The 19811-nt window shown below is 54.2% G+C and overlaps 2 protein-coding genes across 9 annotated transcripts in view; one reads left to right on the top strand and one right to left on the bottom strand.

Moving 5' to 3' along the window:
• The first annotated feature begins 453 nt into the window (after positions 1-453).
• Kcnj9 (potassium inwardly rectifying channel subfamily J member 9) lies at positions 454-9837 on the top strand. Of its 4 annotated transcripts, none has more exons than XM_075989166.1 (4): positions 454-639; positions 1624-1753; positions 2927-3803; positions 6373-9837. In XM_075989166.1, the coding sequence occupies exons 3-4, from the start codon at positions 2954-2956 to the stop codon at positions 6702-6704; spliced, it is 1182 nt and encodes a 393-aa protein (XP_075845281.1). In that variant the 5' UTR covers positions 454-639; positions 1624-1753; positions 2927-2953; the 3' UTR covers positions 6705-9837. The 4 variants fall into 4 exon arrangements, with proteins under 4 accessions (XP_075845281.1, XP_075845283.1, XP_075845282.1 ...); XM_075989168.1 differs by having other exon boundaries at positions 481-639; positions 2936-3803; positions 6373-9192; XM_075989167.1 differs by having other exon boundaries at positions 481-639; positions 1654-1753; positions 6373-9191.
• The window catches only part of Igsf8 (immunoglobulin superfamily member 8), a 22494-nt gene continuing 12461 nt past the window's right edge, over positions 9779-19811 (bottom strand). For 2 of the 5 annotated variants that reach the window (XM_075989163.1, XM_075989164.1), the window contains 8 exons: positions 17226-17444; positions 16745-16856; positions 13074-13451; positions 11871-12332; positions 11164-11571; positions 10644-11057; positions 10231-10361; positions 9779-10078 (listed from right to left, as the gene is read on the bottom strand). In XM_075989163.1, the coding sequence (XP_075845278.1) occupies positions 10246-10361; positions 10644-11057; positions 11164-11571; positions 11871-12332; positions 13074-13451; positions 16745-16811 (1845 nt within the window). In that variant the 5' untranslated portion in view covers positions 16812-16856; positions 17226-17444 and the 3' untranslated portion in view covers positions 9779-10078; positions 10231-10245. Of the gene's footprint in view, positions 10362-10643; positions 11058-11163; positions 11572-11870; positions 12333-13073; positions 13452-16744; positions 17038-17225; positions 17445-19221; positions 19486-19811 lie in introns of those variants that run through there. The other 3 variants (XM_075989165.1, XM_075989161.1, XM_075989160.1) reach the window with 3 other exon arrangements.

Below are 19811 nucleotides of genomic sequence, written 5' to 3'. Positions count from 1 at the left end.
AACCTCTGGCCCCGCCTCTAGCCCCTACCTCCACAGACCTCTTTTCCTTCTATCAGCTGCTTTCTGCAGCAGAGGTCTCTTCAAAAATGGAGCCTGTAGTGGTGAGCCTGATCTAAGAGCAGCACCTTTACCTGTGGTCCCTCTGGGGGAGCATGAGCTGTGAGCTCCCAGATGACCCCCTGAAATCAAACGTTTTATTCCCAACACCTCCAGGCCTCTATTTTCCCAGAATGAGGAGCTTCTCTGAAAAGGGCGAACACGCCAGGTTCTCCCCCACCCCCACCGACTTTTCTCCCTATAAAGGGGTGAGGAGACGATTCTCAGTGTCCAAGAGGAGGGACTTTAGCTAAAAATAGCAACGGCGTGTGGATCAGCCAGAGTGGTACCCAGAACTGGGAAAGGGAGGGGGACGCTGTGGAGCTGTAGCCAGACTGGTTGCCATGGAAACGGGAGAGGAGCAGGGGAACCTGGGAAGTGGGGATGACACAGATACCAAGTCCTAGTCTGAGCTGCCGCTACATTTAGGAGTCTGCAGTTCCCACTCTCAGAGGGGACCTATGGTGGGGGGGACATGGTGTCAGGGACATGGGCACCAACCCCAAGGGTCTCTGCTGCCGGCTTCTCTCCTCTCCAGGCTCTGTGAGTTGAGTTGTGGGACTTGGGGTTCGGGCCCCGATTTCTAAGGCAAGTGGGGCTTGGGTGGAGCTGGTTCCTGAGGGAGTTTTCACCAGACAGACCTCCTTCCAAAAGATAAGCCCCCCCCCACTGGCCAGCACTCTCTAGGGGGAGGAAAAGAGCACGAAGAAGCATGTGGTCCTGGGATCTTACTGAAAGGGGTCAGAGCATGCTCAAGAACTGTGGTTGGAAGAACTGTGGTTATTTGGAGGGAAGAGGCAGAAATGAAGCCCTCGTTCTTTAGATAGTGGACAGTGCACACCTTTCCTTTCCCGTGAAAAAGAGACCCTTCCTCAAGATAGCAAGAGCTAGAACATGTTCAATAGGTTCCCTGGGCAATCAGCGTTTGGGGGATGATCGGACACCCTTCTCCATTCCTGGACATAGATGGAGGTCAGATTACCTAAGACCCTAAGAAGAATGCCTAGAAGCCCACCTGAAACTAATGCCAGGATGAAAGAGACGCAGGGTCCTGAGGCACTGAGTACTTACAGATCACTTCCAGAGGACACCCTGCAGAGAGGGGAAAGCAAGTCTGCTGTTGGGGGAGGGGAAGATCTAATCTGCCATTGCCAAGGTGTTCCTGGGCTATGTCTCCTGACTCCCATGGAAAATAAGTGTGGAGGCACTGAGGATACAAACCATCTTTGTGGTTTCTTCTTCTGCCTTTTCTTTAACATCCTCCAAAGGTCTGGCTGCAGGACGCTTGGCTCCAAAATTTAAAAATTGGGATGTAGGGCTTGTAGTTACATATCCATGCCGTTTCTCCCTAGGACCTGGTCATCTAAGCAATCTGTGAACCTTATGTCACATTCCTGCACTCCCTTGCCCTCCCAGCCCTCCTGCCTCTCCCCACCCCACCCCCCAGGTTCCCTTGGAATGGGATGAGATAACCAATATCAGAAAAGAGAAAGGAAGATTAATGTCTCCTAAATCCTTACTCTACAGACTTTGGTTCATATGGTCCATATCTCTTAGGGGACCCTAAGAGCCTAGGGAAGGACTCTGGGCATCCATCTCTCAGGGAAGAAGGCATCTCAGAGTGCATCTCAGGGGGAAGAATTTGAAACAAAATCAGGTGGGTTTTGCTGGGAATCTGGGCTTTGCTTGGAATGTGGGTTTGGGGACATATGGCTGGTGTGGGTGGGCTTGGTGTTAGGGTAGTAAATGCAAGGCAGGAAGCTGGGAGGGTTTGATGTGGGCGCTTGGCGTTTCTCTTGGTTCTTTTCTTACTTGTAAGGAAGTATAGAGGTGGAAAGATACTAGACGAGCGTAACCCTGGATGGCCTGGCATGTCCTTGCTGTGGGCAGTTGATCTCACACGGCCTCCAGCCTGCCAACCCTTTTCTGCATGTCTCCTTTGGGAAAGAGCCCAGGAGAAAGGGGGCGATATCAGTGACCACGGTTAAGCAGTCAGAATTGCCAATGGGAATTTCCTAATGTTGGGAACATTCAACCTTTGCACACTGGAGACTTTTTGTGCACAGCCGGCATTTCTTTCTCCTTGGTAAGTCTGGGGTAGAGAAAAGACAGAGGAGGAGGTAGAAAGAGTGAGATTCAGAAAGAGAAGAGAGGGGATAGTCTTTCTGTGACCTTTGGGCAGGATGGTGAAGAAGAGTCCGGGGAAGGAGGAAGGGATAACGGTCAGGGAAAGAGTGGTGTAAGTCCTCATGGCAGGGAGGGCTCTGCATAGAGAAGGAACTGCCAAGGAACCCACTTCTTACGTTTTAGAATCTCAGGAGTCTGGTCCAGGCCTGTCTGTGAGGTGCTACACACTTCAGCTTGAGGTGGTGGCATCGAGATTAGTGGCACCGACATCTCTAACACTTCCTACCCATTGAACTTGCACTGCGCTGGCCCGGTTCGTGATCATTACCCTGTGTGATCCGTACAACTTTTTCTTAACCTTTATTTTTATTTTTACTTTATGTGTATGGGTCTTTTGCCTTCATGTATATCTGTGCGACACCCTCAGAGGCCAGAAGAGGGAGAGAGATTGGAATTACAACCGGTTGTAAACCCACATGTGGGTGCTGGGAACCAAAGCCAGATCCTCTGGAACAGCAGCCAGTGAGCCATTTGAGCAATCTCTCCAGCTCTCCCGGCCCCCAGCTTTCCGAGCTTGTGGGCTTCTGGGTTGTTCCCATGCCACCAAGTAGGGGGAAATGAGGCTTAAGAGAGCGGAATGGGGTGATTCGTCCAGGGGCTACTCGCCATTGCAGACCCATCAACTCGGCAAACCTTTATTAAGTCCCCGCAGGATTCCAGTTGCAGCGCCATGGCGCAGGAGAACGCCGCCTTTTCTCCGGTGTCGGAGGAGCCACCCAGGCGCCGTGGCCGCCAGCGCTACGTGGAGAAGGACGGGCGCTGCAACGTGCAGCAGGGCAATGTGCGGGAGACCTACCGCTACCTAACCGACTTGTTCACCACGCTGGTGGACCTGCAGTGGCGCCTCAGCCTGCTCTTCTTCGTGCTCGCCTACGCGCTCACTTGGCTCTTCTTCGGCGCCATCTGGTGGCTCATCGCCTACGGCCGCGGCGACCTGGAGCACCTGGAGGACACCGCGTGGACCCCGTGCGTCAATAACCTCAACGGCTTCGTGGCTGCCTTCCTCTTCTCCATCGAGACCGAGACCACCATCGGCTACGGGCACCGCGTCATTACTGACCAGTGCCCTGAGGGCATCGTGCTGCTGCTGCTGCAGGCCATCCTGGGCTCTATGGTGAACGCCTTCATGGTGGGGTGCATGTTCGTTAAGATCTCGCAGCCCAACAAGCGGGCCGCCACGCTGGTCTTCTCCTCTCACGCTGTGGTGTCGCTGCGCGACGGGCGCCTCTGCCTCATGTTCCGCGTGGGCGACCTGCGATCCTCGCACATCGTGGAGGCCTCCATCCGCGCCAAGCTCATCCGCTCGCGCCAGACGCTCGAGGGCGAGTTCATCCCCCTGCACCAGACCGACCTCAGCGTGGGCTTCGACACCGGGGACGACCGCCTCTTCCTCGTCTCACCTCTTGTCATCAGCCACGAGATCGATGCCGCCAGCCCCTTCTGGGAGGCGTCACGCCGCGCCCTCGAGAGGGACGACTTCGAGATCGTGGTCATTCTCGAGGGCATGGTGGAGGCCACGGGTGCGGGCAGGCTGGAGGATGGGAGCAAGAAAAGCATGGGGGTGGGGGGTGGGAGGAGGAGCATGCAGAAAGATGGACAGAGAGTGGAGTATAGGGTGACAGGTGGAGGAGGGGGGTGTGCTGGGGCAGGGATGGAAATGAAAGGGATGGACAGGGTGACTTTGCAGAGTCAAGAAAAAGCTTGGAAGAGTTCTACGAAATGATGCTAGCTTGAGGCCCTGGCCTGACAGGTATGTCACTTTGAATAGCACTTTACATCTCTGAATTCACTTAATCCTAGTAAGGTTCCCCTGGAGGTTACTTTTTTTTTTTTACTGTGCTCACTTTTTAGAGGATGAGTAGCCCCAAAGAAAGATCCCATAAATAGCCCACTGTCACAAGCCAATAAATAGCATAGCCTAGATAGAACACAGGAAGTCTAGCTTCAGTGTTTCCTAGTACGATGTTGGCATGAAGGTTACCGTGCAAGGTTCTTGATGCGCAGAGATCCAGAGCCCTGGAATTCGATTGACCAAACTGAGGTGTGGAGAGGTGAGAACTGGTCTGTCTCACTTCGGCCTCAGTTACCCCATCTGCCACTCTTAACTTCCCCTGATGTTGCCACTTCTAGTTCCTTTCCAGAAGGAACTGTGACGTCAGTGCCTTCGTTCAGGCCTACACTGTCAAGAGCTTGCTTGGGATCAGTATAGGAGCAAAAAAAAAAAAAAAAAAAAAAAAAAAAAAAAAAAAAAAAAAAAAAAAAAACAGGTACAGGTCCTTTAAGAGGTCCTAGCTGCTGAAGATAAGGAAAATATAAGTAAAGAACCAAAGTGCCACTAGGGGGAGCTACAGCACTGCTACTGACAGACTTGCTCCCTGCTGCTGGCCTTGAGAACCCGTTCCTGGTCCTGGGCAGAAAGCCTCTGCTTCATCACCAACTCAGTTCTATCCACTCCCCACTCCTCCTTCACTCTGACTAGGCTGGTCCTAGCTCTTCCCCTTCCCTTGCTACTCCCTCGTCTCGCCAGCTGTCCCTCCTTTTTGACACTATCTTGGGCAGTTCTCTTACAAGGACTTTTCCCTTTTGCCGCCACCTCCCACCCATCCCTACTCCCCCCAGCCCCAGCCTCAGCCCCATCTCTGCTTCTCGGGCCTTCTCTCTGCAGAGGCCCTGCGGGGGCGGGCTCTCCTTCCCCACCTTGACAGATTCCTCTTATTTCTGCTTTGCCATAGAATACCAGTGTCCCCAGGATAGCACAGAACCAGATTAACCATTCTCCGGTTGGTGGTGTTTTCATCTCTGTTTCTGGGATGGTATTAGGTTGGGGTGACTCTGAGGTAGGAACAAAATGATCTGCCCTGAGGGAAGGGTGCAAAATCCCAGCAGGGGAGGCAGGACAGACCCAGGGCAAGGACTGAGAAGGGCAGTGTAAAGGACATAGGGGTGGGAGCATGTTCGATCTTTCTAGAGATAAAACAGGGAAGGATGGTAGTATTTTGGGATTCAAACTGCTTTTGAAAAGCAAGAATAATGAGCCAAAAAACCCAACACGATGACATTTAAAGGGAGTAAATATAAAATTCTACATTTAGGCTTTAAAAAAAAAATCACTTATGTAAGCCCAGCATGGAAAGGCTCTGGTGGAGAAAGAACTGGGGGTTTTCGTTGGCCACAGGCTCCCAGGCTTGCTGTAGCAACGTGATGCAGCTTCCAAAGGCATTTATGTAATAGAATCATGGGCCACTTTGCTAGGGCCTCCTGGCCAGAAACAAGAGGCAGCAAGCTTTCTTTTATGCATCGAGGAGGCCACAATTGGAAAAGTCGTCACACTTCAGATGGCCCCTTACCTGGTCCTCCGTAACCATTCTGACTTGCAACGAAGACAGTAAACTTCTCAAAAGCCAGATCAAGTGGGAAATGGTCATGAGTGTTCAATCTGAGGAAGGGGTCCAAGGGAACCTGGGTCTATATTGACAGATGCTAAGGGAGCATCAGGTGGGAAGGGAGTGAAATGCAAGGGGTAGAGATCCTGGGGACAGATTTTAGCTTGTATAAAAGACAGCCCAGCGCCAGTGAGATGGCCCTGCAAGCTAAGGTCAAAGGCCCGAGGACCTGAGTTAGATCCCCGGGTCTCAGACTGTGGAGTGAACCAACTCCCACAAGCTGTCCTCTGACCTTCACATACATCCTGTGGCGCATATGCATGCACACCCATGCATATAAACACAAATCAATGCATATAAACACAAATGCAATCCACAAAGGACTGAACTTCTCATGAGGTGGTGAGCTTTCCATCCTGGTAGGTAATCAATTCAGCCAGCTGCCCAGGGCTTGGGAATGCTCAGCGGGGGCGGGGGCAGGGGTGGGCGAGGAGGCTCTGTGGGAAGTGGGAAGCTGGACCAGATGATCCCTAAAGTTAGTTTTAAGGTTGAGCTTCTCAAAGGGGAAATACAGGCTGGCAGATGGAGAAGTGAGCTGACCAAAGAGAGGTGGGGCTCTGGGGAAAGAGAGCTGTGGAATGAGAGGCAGAAGAGGGAAGCTCAGGCCGGGATCCCTTTGATTAATGCCTCTTCCTCCTCCCCACAGGAATGACATGCCAAGCTCGAAGCTCCTACCTAGTAGATGAAGTGCTGTGGGGCCACCGGTTCACATCTGTGCTCACCCTGGAGGACGGCTTCTATGAGGTGGACTATGCCAGCTTCCATGAGACCTTTGAGGTGCCCACACCCTCGTGTAGTGCCCGGGAGTTGGCAGAAGCTGCAGCCCGCCTCGATGCCCATCTCTATTGGTCCATCCCCAGCAGGCTGGATGAGAAGGTGGAGGAAGAGGGGGCTGGGGAGGGGGCAGGTGGGGGAGACGGAGCAGACAAGGAGCAGAATGGCTGCCTACCACCCCCGGAGAGTGAGTCCAAGGTGTGACTGGTTTTCTCCAAACCCCTGTGGCAGACCAGGGGGCTAGACACAGGTACGTGGAAGCTGCGGAGTGGAGATGGAAGAAGAGGAGGCAGGCAATGTCCCAAGGAATGGCTAATGTTGGGAGAGGCCCACTGAGTCCAGGATCCAGTGGGGAAGAAAGAAGTCCTGGTTTGAAGAGAGGAGAGGGTGGGGATGAAAGAACATATCGGTCTGTCTGTCTGACCTTCACATCTGTTCGTGGGTGGATGGATGGACAGAAGGATGGGCTTATGGGGTTGAATAGGAAGGTCGGGCAGACAGAGGCAGCCAGTGGATAGCTTGGGTGGCCTATGCTATGGATCGACAGTTGGTGGACCCAGGGCTGCCTTAATCTGCAGCACACCTTTGGGCAAAACCTACCAATACCCTTTTCTTCCAGACAGAGGCAACCTCAAACCAGGGGACATGGCTTAGGGAGTAGAGTGTCAGACCAATTGCTGCCCCCACTCACCTCCTCTGCTGGTTTCCCTGTGTGTGACACACCTGTCTAGACAAAGTGGCCACCGCTGAGACAGAGAAAAGGATGTGGAGCAGGGTATAGATGTGACCCTATCCAGATTCACTATCCAGCTGTGATAGGCTCGGATACCCTCAGGGGGTAGGCTAAAAAGCCTTGGTAGACTCTGAGCAGCGGCCCTGGAGCAGGACCGGGAAAGACTGAGGACAGTAGTGGTTTTTTGAGGCAGCGGAGTGAAGCCTTGCAGGTAGGTACTGCTATAGAAACAAAAAAGCAGAGAGACTCTGAGGTGGAAGAAAGACCAAGGGAGACTAAATAAGTGGTTTTATGAGGGAAGCCTGAGCCCTGGGGAAAGTAGTTTATCCTTGAGGCACAGCGACAGGGGATCATTCAAAATAGTGATTAGGTATCAGGAGTGACATTCAAAGACCTGGTCCTAACACCAGAACACAGTACAGGTGGAGGTCAGAAATACCCCCACAGCAACTGAAGGAAGTGTGGCTCACTCTAGGAGCCCACACAAGCTCTTCGTCAGAAGTGAGAGGGCATTAGCAATCTGGAAGCTAAGGATTGAGCAAGGTGGGGTGGGGGGAGCCCAGCAGTTACGGAGCTTTGCGTCACTCGCCTGGAGGGCTTGTTAAAACAGATTTCTGGGTCCCACTCCCAACATTCTGACTCAGTAGGTCCGGGATGGAAACCAAAAAATCTGCACATCTAACTAGTTCCCAGATCTAACAGGTTTCCCAGATCGTGCTGACGGGCACTACACTTGGATGAGGAAACCAAGCCGAGGAGAAGCTGCAGGAGCTGAGAAGTCGAGGACCCTTATGAACAGTAGAAAAGAGAAGGGACATGTCAGGGAGAGGGACCCAGATCCAGGCTAAAGAGCTTGACTTTGGGTCCAAGAACTGAAGCGTCAGTGGTAACTTGCCAGTGACACCGAGGTGGCATCTGGGAAGAGGAGAAGGCCACAGAGACAGGTGGGAACAGAAAGAAGGCCTTTTCGGGGACTCCTGGGGAGGCAGTGGGGAGCTGAAGCTGAATGGGCTTCACCACAAATGGCCGACTGACTCTCTAACAGGACAAGGCAAGACGGACTAGGGTAGAAGACTGAGCTTATACTTGTGGGTATTTGCTGCCTGCCATCTGTCCTGCCAGGGCAGGGAACCCTGGAGAGACATCCTCCCATCCCACCTCCACTGCATCCTGCCCTTGTCCCCAGTCATCTTGGGCTGGTCAGGGGAGAACAATGGCAAGTTGAGGAGCAGAAGATCCTCAAGGGACTGGAGGCTGGCCCCCTGGAGCTCAGTGTAGCCCAGGTGGACACAGCCTCTGATGGGGCCGGTTCAAACCGTGGCCCTGGCTGCATCCACTCCTGCCCTTGAATAAAGGTCTGCTGTTCTGTGCCAGGCTAAGAGACCAGCATCCAATGGGGCACTGTCCCTCCCTCCCAGTGCCCATCTGAGCTCGGGTCCACTCAGAGAACGCAAGCTCTTGCCTCTCCCCTTCAGTCGAACACTGGACTCGGGTTTCAGGAGCACCTGGGTCACTCTCAAAAAAATGAGGTCCGTGAACATGGGCTTGCTGGAGCCCCACGCACATACTGAACTAGAGCACAGGGAGGGGCCGGGGTTTGGATTCAGGGGGAAAGGCGGAGTCTGCGCAAGAGGGGTGGGGTGCTTGGCACCCTCATACAAAGCACTGGAATGGAGACATCGAAGATGCTCCTGGAAGTCTCTGAGATGCAACCACTCAGGGCACCACTGTCCAGGACAGTCAGGAGACCTGTGTTCTGGTGCCAATGCTGATTGTCACTAGTTACCTCCATGAGGACTCTCAGCCTCTCAGCAAGGCCTTAGTTCCCTTATGTGTAAAAAAAAAAATGATACCTGACAAACTCATAATGCTCAATAAATGTTAAATTGCTAAATGGAAAAGGTAGACTGGATGCCACTTGAAGTGCAGAACATAGAACAGCCGAGACTCTCCGGACCAGAGAGAGGTGCAGCTCGTGTTAAGCAGATGCAGTAAGTAACTCTGCGTACAGAGGACACAGCCCCCCCCCCCCCCCCCGCTGTGGTCCCTAAGTAGGCAGCTGCATTCTGGGGCTCCTATTCTGCTGCAGTCGGAGAATAATTAAGGTCAGGATGAAAAAGACTGAGGCCCCAGGGCCTGGTGGGAGGAGTCTGCTCCCAGACTAGCTTAACCAGGAGAATGAGCCGGAGGAGGGCGTGTCCCAGTCTGGGGAGCTCAGAAAGACTTGTCCCTGGAAGCTGTGCGAGGGGCCAAGCTCAGCTGGAACCCACCCCTCGCTTCCTATGTTCCCCTTTCCAAACAGAAGCCCCATTAGGACTTGGCTCAACACTGACATTTTAGGTGACAGATGGGACCCAGGCATCCCCTCCTGCAGTGGGTGGGTAGCAAGGTCCTCGAAGGACAGATGGTGTTTACGATGGGGAGAGGGCCTGGGTTATCCAGAACAGGCTGACAACCCCAGCAACCTCCCTACTACCACCCCCACCCCACCCCACCCCGCCCCTGCCTTTTATAGCTTCATGGCAAGGGAAGACACAACCAAGCCTGGATTTTATAAAACCAGTTTATTCACATTAAAAAAAAACAAACAAACAAACAAAAAAAAACCCAACTAGTTTGAGGACAGGAATTGGCCTTCCTTCCTACAGCACAAGTGTGAGACCAAGAACAGAGAACCAGAAGGAAGACCTTGAGGAAAGCTGTGGGCAATGCGGGAGCCAAGTCTCCCGCTCTAGGCAGGGACAGGTCAAATAAATTAAAGGAAGTTCTGGACGGAGGAGGGAGAGGGTATCCAGGCAACCGGAGGAGGGGCGGGGTGGCGCTGGCTGGAAGACACCTGCGGGAACTGGAGAGAGCAGTGGAGTGGGCTGAGGGTAGGGATCCCTTCAGCCCTCACCCTGCTCCACGGTCCTGCAGGGCTGAGCCGGCCGCGGCTTGTCCAGATGGAGCACACAGGAAGCCCGAGGAAGACAGGGCTTGGGGGTCCCTTTCCCTCACCTGGGATGCTACAGATCACCGCTTTCGCAGCCTCTTCATAAAGCAGCAAGTGATAGTAGCAAGGACGCTGGCGCCAGTGACTAGGGCGACTCCCATACCCACCAACAGGGGCACGAACAGGGTATCCAGAGCTGGAGGAGAGAGGATGGCCTGCTCAGAGAGGATCTGTCATGCAGGTCGCTGACACTCTCCCCAGCAGGGTTTCTAGACTCAGTCCCTAGTCACAGAGTACCATCCATGCCCACATACATCCACCCCAATCAACACTGAGATCAGCTTGGGGATTTTCATGCAAAGGGATGCAGGGATGTGGGGAGGCAGGGAGAGGCGGAGATAGCAGGGAAGACAGGAAAACAGAAGAGGGCAAACACAACTGGAGCAGGGGAGGGGAGGGGAGGGCGGTTATCACTCACCATGCGTGTAGGGGTAGACTGTGACAGGCCCGGAGCGTGCACTGCCCGCCTGATACCAGCTGTAGTCCGCATGCTGCACCCAGGCGCTCGGGGCGCAGTGGTATACGCCTTCATCCTCGGGCCCCAGACTGTGCAGTCTTAGTCGATGACTTCTGGGTCCCACTAGCTCCACACTGACAGGACGCCCTCCAGGCCGAACTCCCAGCTCTGCCACGCCGTCCTGACCCACTCCACCCACAAGCTGAGCAGGGCCGGTGCTTAACTCGCCCTCCTCTGGCCTTTCCACCCACCAGCTGGCTGCTAGTCGCAGCCCCGGAGGACCACCCCGCACAGAGATGTTGCATAGCAAGGAGGCAGTCTCTCCCCGGTACACAGTACCCCCTGCAAGCCATGCCACGGCCTCCAGCACCACGCCTGCAGAGGGAAGGACATACGGGTTACAGAGGGAAGGCTCGGGAGCTAAGAACTTAGGAAATAAGTTCGATAAGCTCTGAACCCTGCCAAGGGTTCAAGCTCTCACCTTCTTCCCTCACGTGCACAGGGAGAGGCCGGGAACGAGCACTGGCTGCTTCACGAAGTCGGGTCCCAGACCCTCGAACATAGGCTTTGGCGAGGCAGCGGTAGGTGCCTGCATCACCAGGCCTGGCAGCCTCCAGTCGTAGCCGGTAGGTCCTGGATGCCACTTTCTCCATGGCAATGTGCCGGCCCTCATAGCCAGGGCCCAGGCTGCCGACACCTTCTGTGTCCAGCTGGGCCACCAGGCGGCCAGGCCCAGGAGCCCCTGCAGGAGCCATCTCCCAGCCCACTGAGTATGCAGCATGCCGGCCTGGTGGGGGCAGTGCCCCTGACACATTGCATAGCAGTTCCAAGGGTTCCCCCGGGCCAATCCGATGTTCGCCAGGTCCCACCGTCACTGCCAGCTGGCTGGCTGAAATACAGCAGGGGAAGGGAGGGGTCATGGGGATGCCTGGGTTCCTATCTATAACACCTCTTTGCAAAAATTTAGAGGCCCTTTATCTGTCTCTTTCCCCAGGACCTGAATTTCACACTTCCACCATAGCTCTTGTATCTCCACATCCAATTGCTGAGCAGAGAAAGCATGGATAGAGAGTGAATAAGGTCTAGAAGGCTGCTCACTCCATGGAAGAATTCTGTAGTCAGAGGACGGTCATGTAGCACTACCCCCATGCCCACTGAGATGCCCCCTCAGGGGGACATGGCACTCACACAGTGTCTGCACATCCACATGGGCCAGGACTGCCCTCTTCTCTGCGATCTGGACCCAGGAGCCATCAGGATCCTGAATCCATTCAGCGGCAGTACAGTGGTAGGTGCCTGAGTCTGCAGCCTGGGCACCCCCGACCACCATGCGGTACCGATCAGTCCCTTCCTTGCTCAGCCGCAGCTCCCCGGCTGCCAGCCTCTCAGCATAGGGAGCTCCAGCCTCCACAGCCATGTCAGAGCGCAGTCCCACGACTTCCTGGAGAGTGGCTCGCCCCACTGGCGCCTCAGGCTCGGCTCTCCCAAAGGACACCGACAGGTGTGTGTGTTTCTTTGTTTTAGTCTGAGCCAGGCAGCCCAGAGCCAGCTCCTGCCCCTCATGCACTGTCAGTCGGGAGGGGGAGGCTGCGGCTTGGCGTCCTCGGGGCCCCGGAGGGGCAGCAGATACCTGCAGCTCATCTGGAAGAACTGGAGAGAAAGGCTTTGGTGAGAGAGGGCTGGGAGCTGGCAGCCCTCCTGTCTCCTGTGTGTCTCCTACTTCACTACCTACTCTGTGGGCTCCTGGAGGACAAGGACTTCTATAACTCAGTGGTCCCTACCCAGTCTGAGCATACTAAGATGAATTTTACAGAATAAGCCTACTGACACTCACTCTAATATCTGGGATTAACGCATTTTAAATACTCAAGAAAGTAACGGTAAAGATAAAGAGGCTGGAGCGGGCCTGTCATCCAAGCTCCCTAGGAAGCTAAGACAGAAGGAGCAAGTTCAAGGCCCACTGGGGCTACAGAACAAGCTCAATGCCAGTCTGAGTAACTTGAAATGTCTCTGCATCTGGTCCCAGTAAAAGCAAAGAAAGTGCCGGAAAGGCAGGCTTACTGGCACAGGAGCCTGACAGGAAGACCGCTGGGAGTTTTAAAGTAACCTGGGCTACATAGTGAACTGTGGGAGAACTGCTAGGAATTACAGGCCAACCTAGGCTAGTGGGTTGTAGGCCAGCCTGGACTACAGGGTGAGACCCAATCTCAAAAACTAACACAGGAGATATAGCTTAGTAGAGTACTTCCCTGGTATGCTCAACACTGTAGGCTCAACTGGGGTGGGGGGAGATCGAAAGAGGAAGAGGAGGAGAAGGAAGAGGAAGCAAGAGGAGGAAGATGAAACCCAAATCTGGGAGGCGCTCTCACCACCCAGTTCAGAGCCCAGTACCTCTCAGCTCCACTTTGGCACTGTAGTTGCCCAGGTACTGAGTGTCCGTCGAGGGGGTGTAGCATTCATAAAAGCCAGAGTCCTGGGCCTGCAGGCGACCAATCTTGAACACCACGGAATCTCCCTTCAGGCGCTGCACCTGCAGGTCCCCAGAAGCCACACGAGGCCCAAACACGGCGTAGGAGAACTGGCTATCCTTGGTGCTGATGATGCCCAGGGAAGTCGTTGGGGCCTCAGGTCTGTACATGAACCATTCAAAGTCCTGCTGGGAAGGGCCTTCATAGGCACTCACGTTGCAAGAGATAGAGACAGTGGTGCCAACCACACGGTAAAGAGGGCCCTTGGGGACATGCACCTGCCGGGCATAGCACCTGACTCCTGTGGGGAAAAGGCAAAGAGAATTGGAATTATTACTTTTTTTTTTTTTAGAAAGACTGGGTCCCCATTCGATGCCCAGGCACATCAGCACCATTCTTGACGGCTACCTGTGAAGCAATCTAAGAAAGGTTAGAACATAGCCAGGCATAAGACACAGATGAGGACAGGGAAGAGATGCTGGGATGGAAGACATAAGCGTCTCAGCATCTGAACAGAAGCCCAGATCCACCCCAGAATGGAGGAATACTCCATCTCTAGCTAATGAGAGGTAGAGTAGCTGCCTGAACAAAAGAGCGCATCTGGAGGCCGGAGAGACAACCCAGTAAAGAAAAGCCTTTCTGAGTTCAAGTCCCTGCAACCACGTAAAAAGCTTGGCATGGTGGCTGGTGAGGTGGTTCGGGGGGTAAAAGCAGCTGCCACACAGGCCAGACAACCTAAGTTTGATCCTCAGAAAAGACCACGGCAGGAAAGACCCAAGTCCTGAAAGCTGTCCTCTGACCTGCACTCTCTCTCTCTATAATAATAATAACAACAACAACAGCAACTCGCTGGCTCCTGAGCAGTGGCACCTGAGGCTGACCTCTGGCCTTTATGTGAAGACTCATATATGCGCACCTGTACCCGTGCACACATGTGCACCCCACAAACACAATTTAAAATAAGAAATAAAAGAAGCATGTCTGACTCTTGACTCCTCAGTTCTTGGCTGGATCCTTCTCTCTCTGGCCCTGCCACTCATGTGTGGGGCGTTCTCAGGTGAAGCCTCTAGCTAAGGGATTCTGAGACCTCTGCTGGAGGGCACCCGGCACAAACTTACAGAAAAGCTGCTTGGCTTGGTTCTGTCACCTGGGCTAGACAATGGAGCCAGTGGCCCAGGCTGGACGGGGCACCATGCTGAACAGGGCACGGGCCTAGTCAGTTCTCACTACACAATACCCTCCCCACTACAGCTGTGCCATGAGCTCACTGCTTCTCCTAGCCCACAGGGCTACACAGACAGCTGTGGCTTCTGGGGCAAAACTCAGGCTCTGCCCTGGCTTGGGGCAGATCCCTTCCCCCCAGAGTCTGCCAACCTTCTGGATAGCCTAGATGGTGCACCATGCACCCCCTCCCAACAAACGCTTTCATTTACATATGATTTGCATGTGCTGTGCATCATTTATATTGGTCCCCCTTCTGTAAGGAGACCCTAAGCTCCTTCTGACCCTTCTGTTTCTCTCTCTCTCTCTATCCCTCCCCATTTTATCCCCACTCCTGTTCCAACAGTCAGTCTCAGCTCCTTTCTTCTTTCCACCATTCCATAGCTACTTCTAGAAAAAAACCCTCCGAATCCCAGAATGCAAGGAGGGCTAGCAGTCATTTCACAGACGGGAAATGATGTAACTCCCTGCGGCAAGCACATCTAGGGAGTGCCGGAGCTAGGATCTGAACCCAGGTCTGAGTCTAAAGCTTTCTAATTGCTCTCCTAGTCAACAGAGACGAGAGGAAAGGCCTGGCTGGGGAGAGAACCATCTCTTCTAGATGAGCAGTGTAAGAGCGTGGGATGTCCGGGTCAAGATCCTGCCATCTCTGGAGGGCCTCTACACACCCTGAAGAGGGACAAAATCAAGAAGATGAGACACTTCCAAGGCGGGGCCTGGTTTGGCTAACTGTGTAATTTCCAGGATTCCCAGGGGAAGTCCACTGTCTTGCTACTGCCCAGCAGGAAAACACCCAGGAGCCTGAGAGCCTGCCCTCCCGTTCTTACTCCTTTCTGCTTCAGGCTGTGGCTGCGTCACTCAGAGAACACATGACCATCACTTGAAGCTGAGGCTAGAGACAGGAAGCCAACATAAGACCAATTCTTCTCTCTCCTGGGCCTCCGTTTCTACCTTGGAGACCTAAGGGCTTCCAGTTCTGACTCTGAGCCAGGGAAGTGTGTGACTCGCTCCAGGCACATTTCATAGTCAGGATGACGCTAAAGACGGCCAAGCTGACACCTTCCCAGCTGCCCATGGGTAGATTCTGCCCAGAAGGCCCCCTTCCCACCTCGCTGGCTCCACAAGTGCTGATGCCTGGAGATCCCCATGGGAAAGCTGTCCCCACGGCCTCAGGAAACAGGCTGCAACAAGGTTCCCTCTCACCAGACCACCTCCCTCTAACAGCCAAAGGCCTGATTTGGGAGTCAGATCCGAGTTCGAATCCTAGCCTCAACTCTCCTTGGCTATGCTCTCCGGAACAAGATATTTCATTTTCCTCATCTGTGACTTGAAAGAGGTGGGCTTGGATGCCAGCAGGCTCTTCTGTGCTCTGCAACACTCACTGCTCCCGGCCTCCCCTGGGCTCATCCCTGACCCATAAAGCCCACTGGGGAAAAGAAACCATCACTAGGCAACCAAACCCCACAGCTCCTTCATTTCTCGCCATCCCTCTGCCTCCTGCCTTGTTCCTCAAGGAGAGTTTTCATCCCCAGAGCCCAAGACTGTCACCATGTAGTTCTGGTCTGAGCCAGAGAAAGCAGATGGGGTGCCACAGGCTTCTGCCTTGACTACTGCACCCCAGAATCTTCCCCATAACTACACCTTCCCCATATCCCCACCACACACACATACACACCATCATAAACACCAACCAGGACAGACACTGAGTGTTTGGAGATCCCAGGTTCAGTTTCCATGGAGCCTGGTTTCACCTGGGGCAAACATGTTGGGACCAAAGTGTGACAACCAGCCAAATATCTGGGAGTGTGGAAGAAGGGCAAAGAGGAACTGGCCCAGGGTGGAGACAGAGGTGAGGGAGAGATGGTAAAATGTATGTTGGGGTGGGGCTTGGGGAGACTTTCTTTAAAGACCGTGGGCAGAATCAGCCCCTGGGCCTCCAGCCAATTCTGGGGTAATTATGAAGACCGCCAGGCACTGCCCACGCAGAGCAGGCACCCGAGGCCAGGCCTGGAGCCTAGAGTGGAGCAGAAGGTTGTCACAGTATTTGGGCGCAACGACCCCAGGGCCTGAGTGTAAAAGCTGAGAAGTGGCGCCTGCCTCGAGGGTCCAATGGTGTCTCAGGAGATATCTCAGTAGGTCGCCAATATGCCCCAACTCGGGGCCTAAAGCTAGGGCGCCACCACCCTCCCCATAACCGCCTAGGCAGGCGGCCGCAAAAGGAAGCGAGGCGCCGAGCCCAGAGCGACTGGAGACACGCCTGATGGAGAAGTAGGGATGCAACCAACTCGCAAATGCTAGGAAGGTGAGCTGACTGGATGCGCAGGGTCAGCACCTACCCGGCCGGGAGAGGGACGCGGCGACCACCCGGCTTACCAAGCATTAGCAGCAGCAGCAGCAACAGCAGCACTGAACTCAGCGGCGTGGGGCTGGGGACGCCCATTCTGCGTAGGCGGCTCTGGGGAGGCTCCGGGGGTCGGCGTGGGCTCTGGGGGACCAGGGCCGCGGGGGGCACATGCCCGGGTGGGGGGCAGAAAGCGGAGCGGTGAAGCGTGGGTGCGCAGAGCCCAGATGAGCGGGAGCCGCCAACTCCCCGCCCTCCTCTCCTCTTCTCCTCCTCCCGTCGCTCTTCCCGCCCTCCGCAGCTCCCAGACCATTCCCGCCGCGCCCCGCCAGCCGGCCACGCCCACAAGACAGCCCCGCCCCCCGCCCCGCCCCGCTCCGCCCGTGGCCGCCGCAACGGCCAGACTGCGACCCTGATGGTGACTCCGCCTCTGGCCGCAGGCTGGGCGAGCTGGCGGCACCTGGGTTCTTCTACCCCCACCCGCCCTCGCTCAGAGCGCACCCCGCCCTGCACCTGCCAGCCTTTCCGGGAGAATCGGTGCTTGCAAGGCCTCTGGGGATGATGGGGTGACTGTGGTTACGCACTCAGAATCCAGTTGGGTGATGTGGGCCGCTGAGTCTTGGCAGCAAACCCTGCTGACTGATGTGGGAATGGAGGGACCCAGGACTTCCTGGACGTGAAGCGGTTGGGCTCAAGAGGCTTCAGAACCCTGGAAGATCCCTGAAATCTGGCCTAATACCCGGTCAGAAAGAAAAACGAAAGGAAAGTGGGTTAGCCGTCCAGACTTCCTAGCTTGGTGATCTCTTGACCGGCTCAGTCCCTTTAACCTCAGTTTTCCCCTCCACGTACGAAACAGAAGTTGTAAACACTCAGAGTTACGGTGATAATTAACTGAGATCACGCACTTAACGTTTGTTACACAAGGTAACTAAGGGGCTGTTTTGTTTTTGTATTAAACTGCTTTCTACCAATTGGAGTCTCCAATGAGAAGCTATGGACACACCTCTCGGCTGGAAAGGGTGGAGCTAGCCTGGAGGTAGGAGAAACGAAAGAGTTTTTCCTAGTGCGTGTCTCCACTGTGAAAAAGGCGGAGAGTAAGAAGGGTGGAGCCAGAGTGGGGAGAAGGGACTGGCCAGCCCGCAAAACCAAGGCTGTGGAAGTGGCCATTAGTGGAAGTGGCCTAGACCACATCTAGGTCCTTCCCCTCCACACCCGACTGGGTCTCTTTTAGCCGTGTTCCCTCCGCTACTGCCCCCTATTGAGGAAAGGGAGGCACACAGAGGGAAAGTGGCTCAGGCCAGTGCTGACTTCCTGATAGCAGAGTAAGTGTTCCTGGGGTTGCCAGTTGAAGCCATCTTCAGCAACCACAAAGAAACACTGAAAGAGTTGGGAATCTAGCGGGAAGTCAGAAGGTCAATCCTGGTCTCCCAAGACGGCCCAACAACAGGATAAATAAAGGACCTGCTGCTTTCCACCTGGACGTACCCCAGCCTGGTTTCTCTATTTCTCTAGAAGCCACGCTGAGCTATGTGAAAACTGCAAAGACAGGAGACTGGGAACAAGAGCAATCTCCCTTTACCTGGAAGTTGAGTGGATTGAATACCACCTTTCTGGTACTTAAGGTTTGGAAGTGAATCATCATCGTCACAATATCAACCATTTATGGGATGGTTACGCATTACGGTTTATTTTACAAGACAAAGTCATTTAACACAAAGGAAATCTGAACTTCAAAACGGTTAAGTATCTTGCCCAAGGCCACACACATTTTAAGTGAGCTGAGACTTGACTTTAAAGCTGAGGCCTGGTGTGCACACCTTTAACCTTAACACTCAGGAGGCAGAGGCAGGCAGATCTCCAGGAGTTCCAGGCCAGCCAAGGCTTCATAGCGAGACCCTGTCTCAAAGCAAACAGCAACAACAAATCCACAAAACCTCAGCCCTGAATCTTCTTGTACCCCATTGTTCACTCCTTTTAGGGTGAAAACTCAGTCATGTAGCAGATACTGATTGAGCCAGGCCTTGGGCTGGGTTTTGGCAATGCCCTAGTAAGCAAGGCTATTATGGTCTCCTACTCTCTTGTGTTAGTGCAATATCAGGTAAAGAGGTGGCAGTCAACACACAATCTAATCATTATGGGATGGTGGGGGAGGAACACTCCTCAAGGAGCTTACCTCGTGACTTGCCTAACTTGCAACAAAGGGACTACCATACCAGTAAGAAGAGCTTAGGGGCTGGGCTAGTTTATCCAGAGGAGTTGGGGCCTAAGGAGGCCGCATACACCCCTCCCAAAACTGTGGAGACCAGCAGTGAGCAGCAGAGGGCGCCCAAGGTCCAGGACCAACTCACCCATAAGCCGCTTATGTAACTGGGAAAGTTGGGGGAGGAGAACAAATGCCAGGCACGAGGCACACCACACACAGGCACATGTTCCCACTGACATCAAGGGGCTTCACGCAGAAAGGCGTTGCACACACACACACAGCAGGGCAATGCTCAAACACACGCACATGCGGCCGAGGAGAGCCGGATCAATGTCAAAGACTGGAGGCAGCCCCTGTCCTCAGGCAGCGCTCCCAGAAGGAAACAGGCTTGAGCAGTCTCTCAGCTGGTGTCCTGGGGTGAGTGAGCAGAGAAGGAACGGAGCCGTTCAGACAGTCTCAAGGTCAGACTAAGGCACGGAAGGAACGGAAGCCTGGGATTGTGGAGGCACGGGCACAGTAGCGACCGCTGGGACTCTGGCACCATGGTGCATAGCTGAGCTGGGCTGTCACTTTTCATTTCACCAGTTTCCCACCCACATTACCATGTACTACCACGTGTGGGCAGACGTCAGTCACCAGTCTTGTTTCATATGCTTATTTAACTCATTTTGCCTCCAGATGGCATATGTATGAGACATCTAGGTGACAGTACGGTGCCGCGAGTATCATTAAAAGTAATTAAGACGAGGCTGGAGAGATGGCTCAGCGGATAAGAGCACTGACTGCTCTTCCAGAAGACCTGGGTTCAAATCCCAGCCGCCACGTATCTGTTCACAACTGTCTGTAACTCCCAGATCTGACAACCTCACACAGACACACATTCAGGCAAACACCAG

The sequence above is a fragment of the Microtus pennsylvanicus genome, chromosome 10 (assembly GCF_037038515.1).
Source record: "Microtus pennsylvanicus isolate mMicPen1 chromosome 10, mMicPen1.hap1, whole genome shotgun sequence".
NCBI lineage: Eukaryota > Metazoa > Chordata > Mammalia > Rodentia > Cricetidae > Microtus > Microtus pennsylvanicus.
Note: the sequence above shows the minus strand (reverse complement) of the source record. Positions and strands in the feature narration are given on the sequence as shown.

Coding starts and splice junctions, on each gene's coding strand:
- Kcnj9 (XM_075989166.1), top strand. CDS start 2,954: ATGGCGCAGGAGAACGCCGCCTTTTCTCCGGTGTCGGAGGAGCCACCC. Junction 3,804..6,372: donor GGGCATGGTGGAGGCCACGG/GTGCGGGCAGGC, acceptor TCCTCCCCACAG/GAATGACATGCCAAGCTCGA.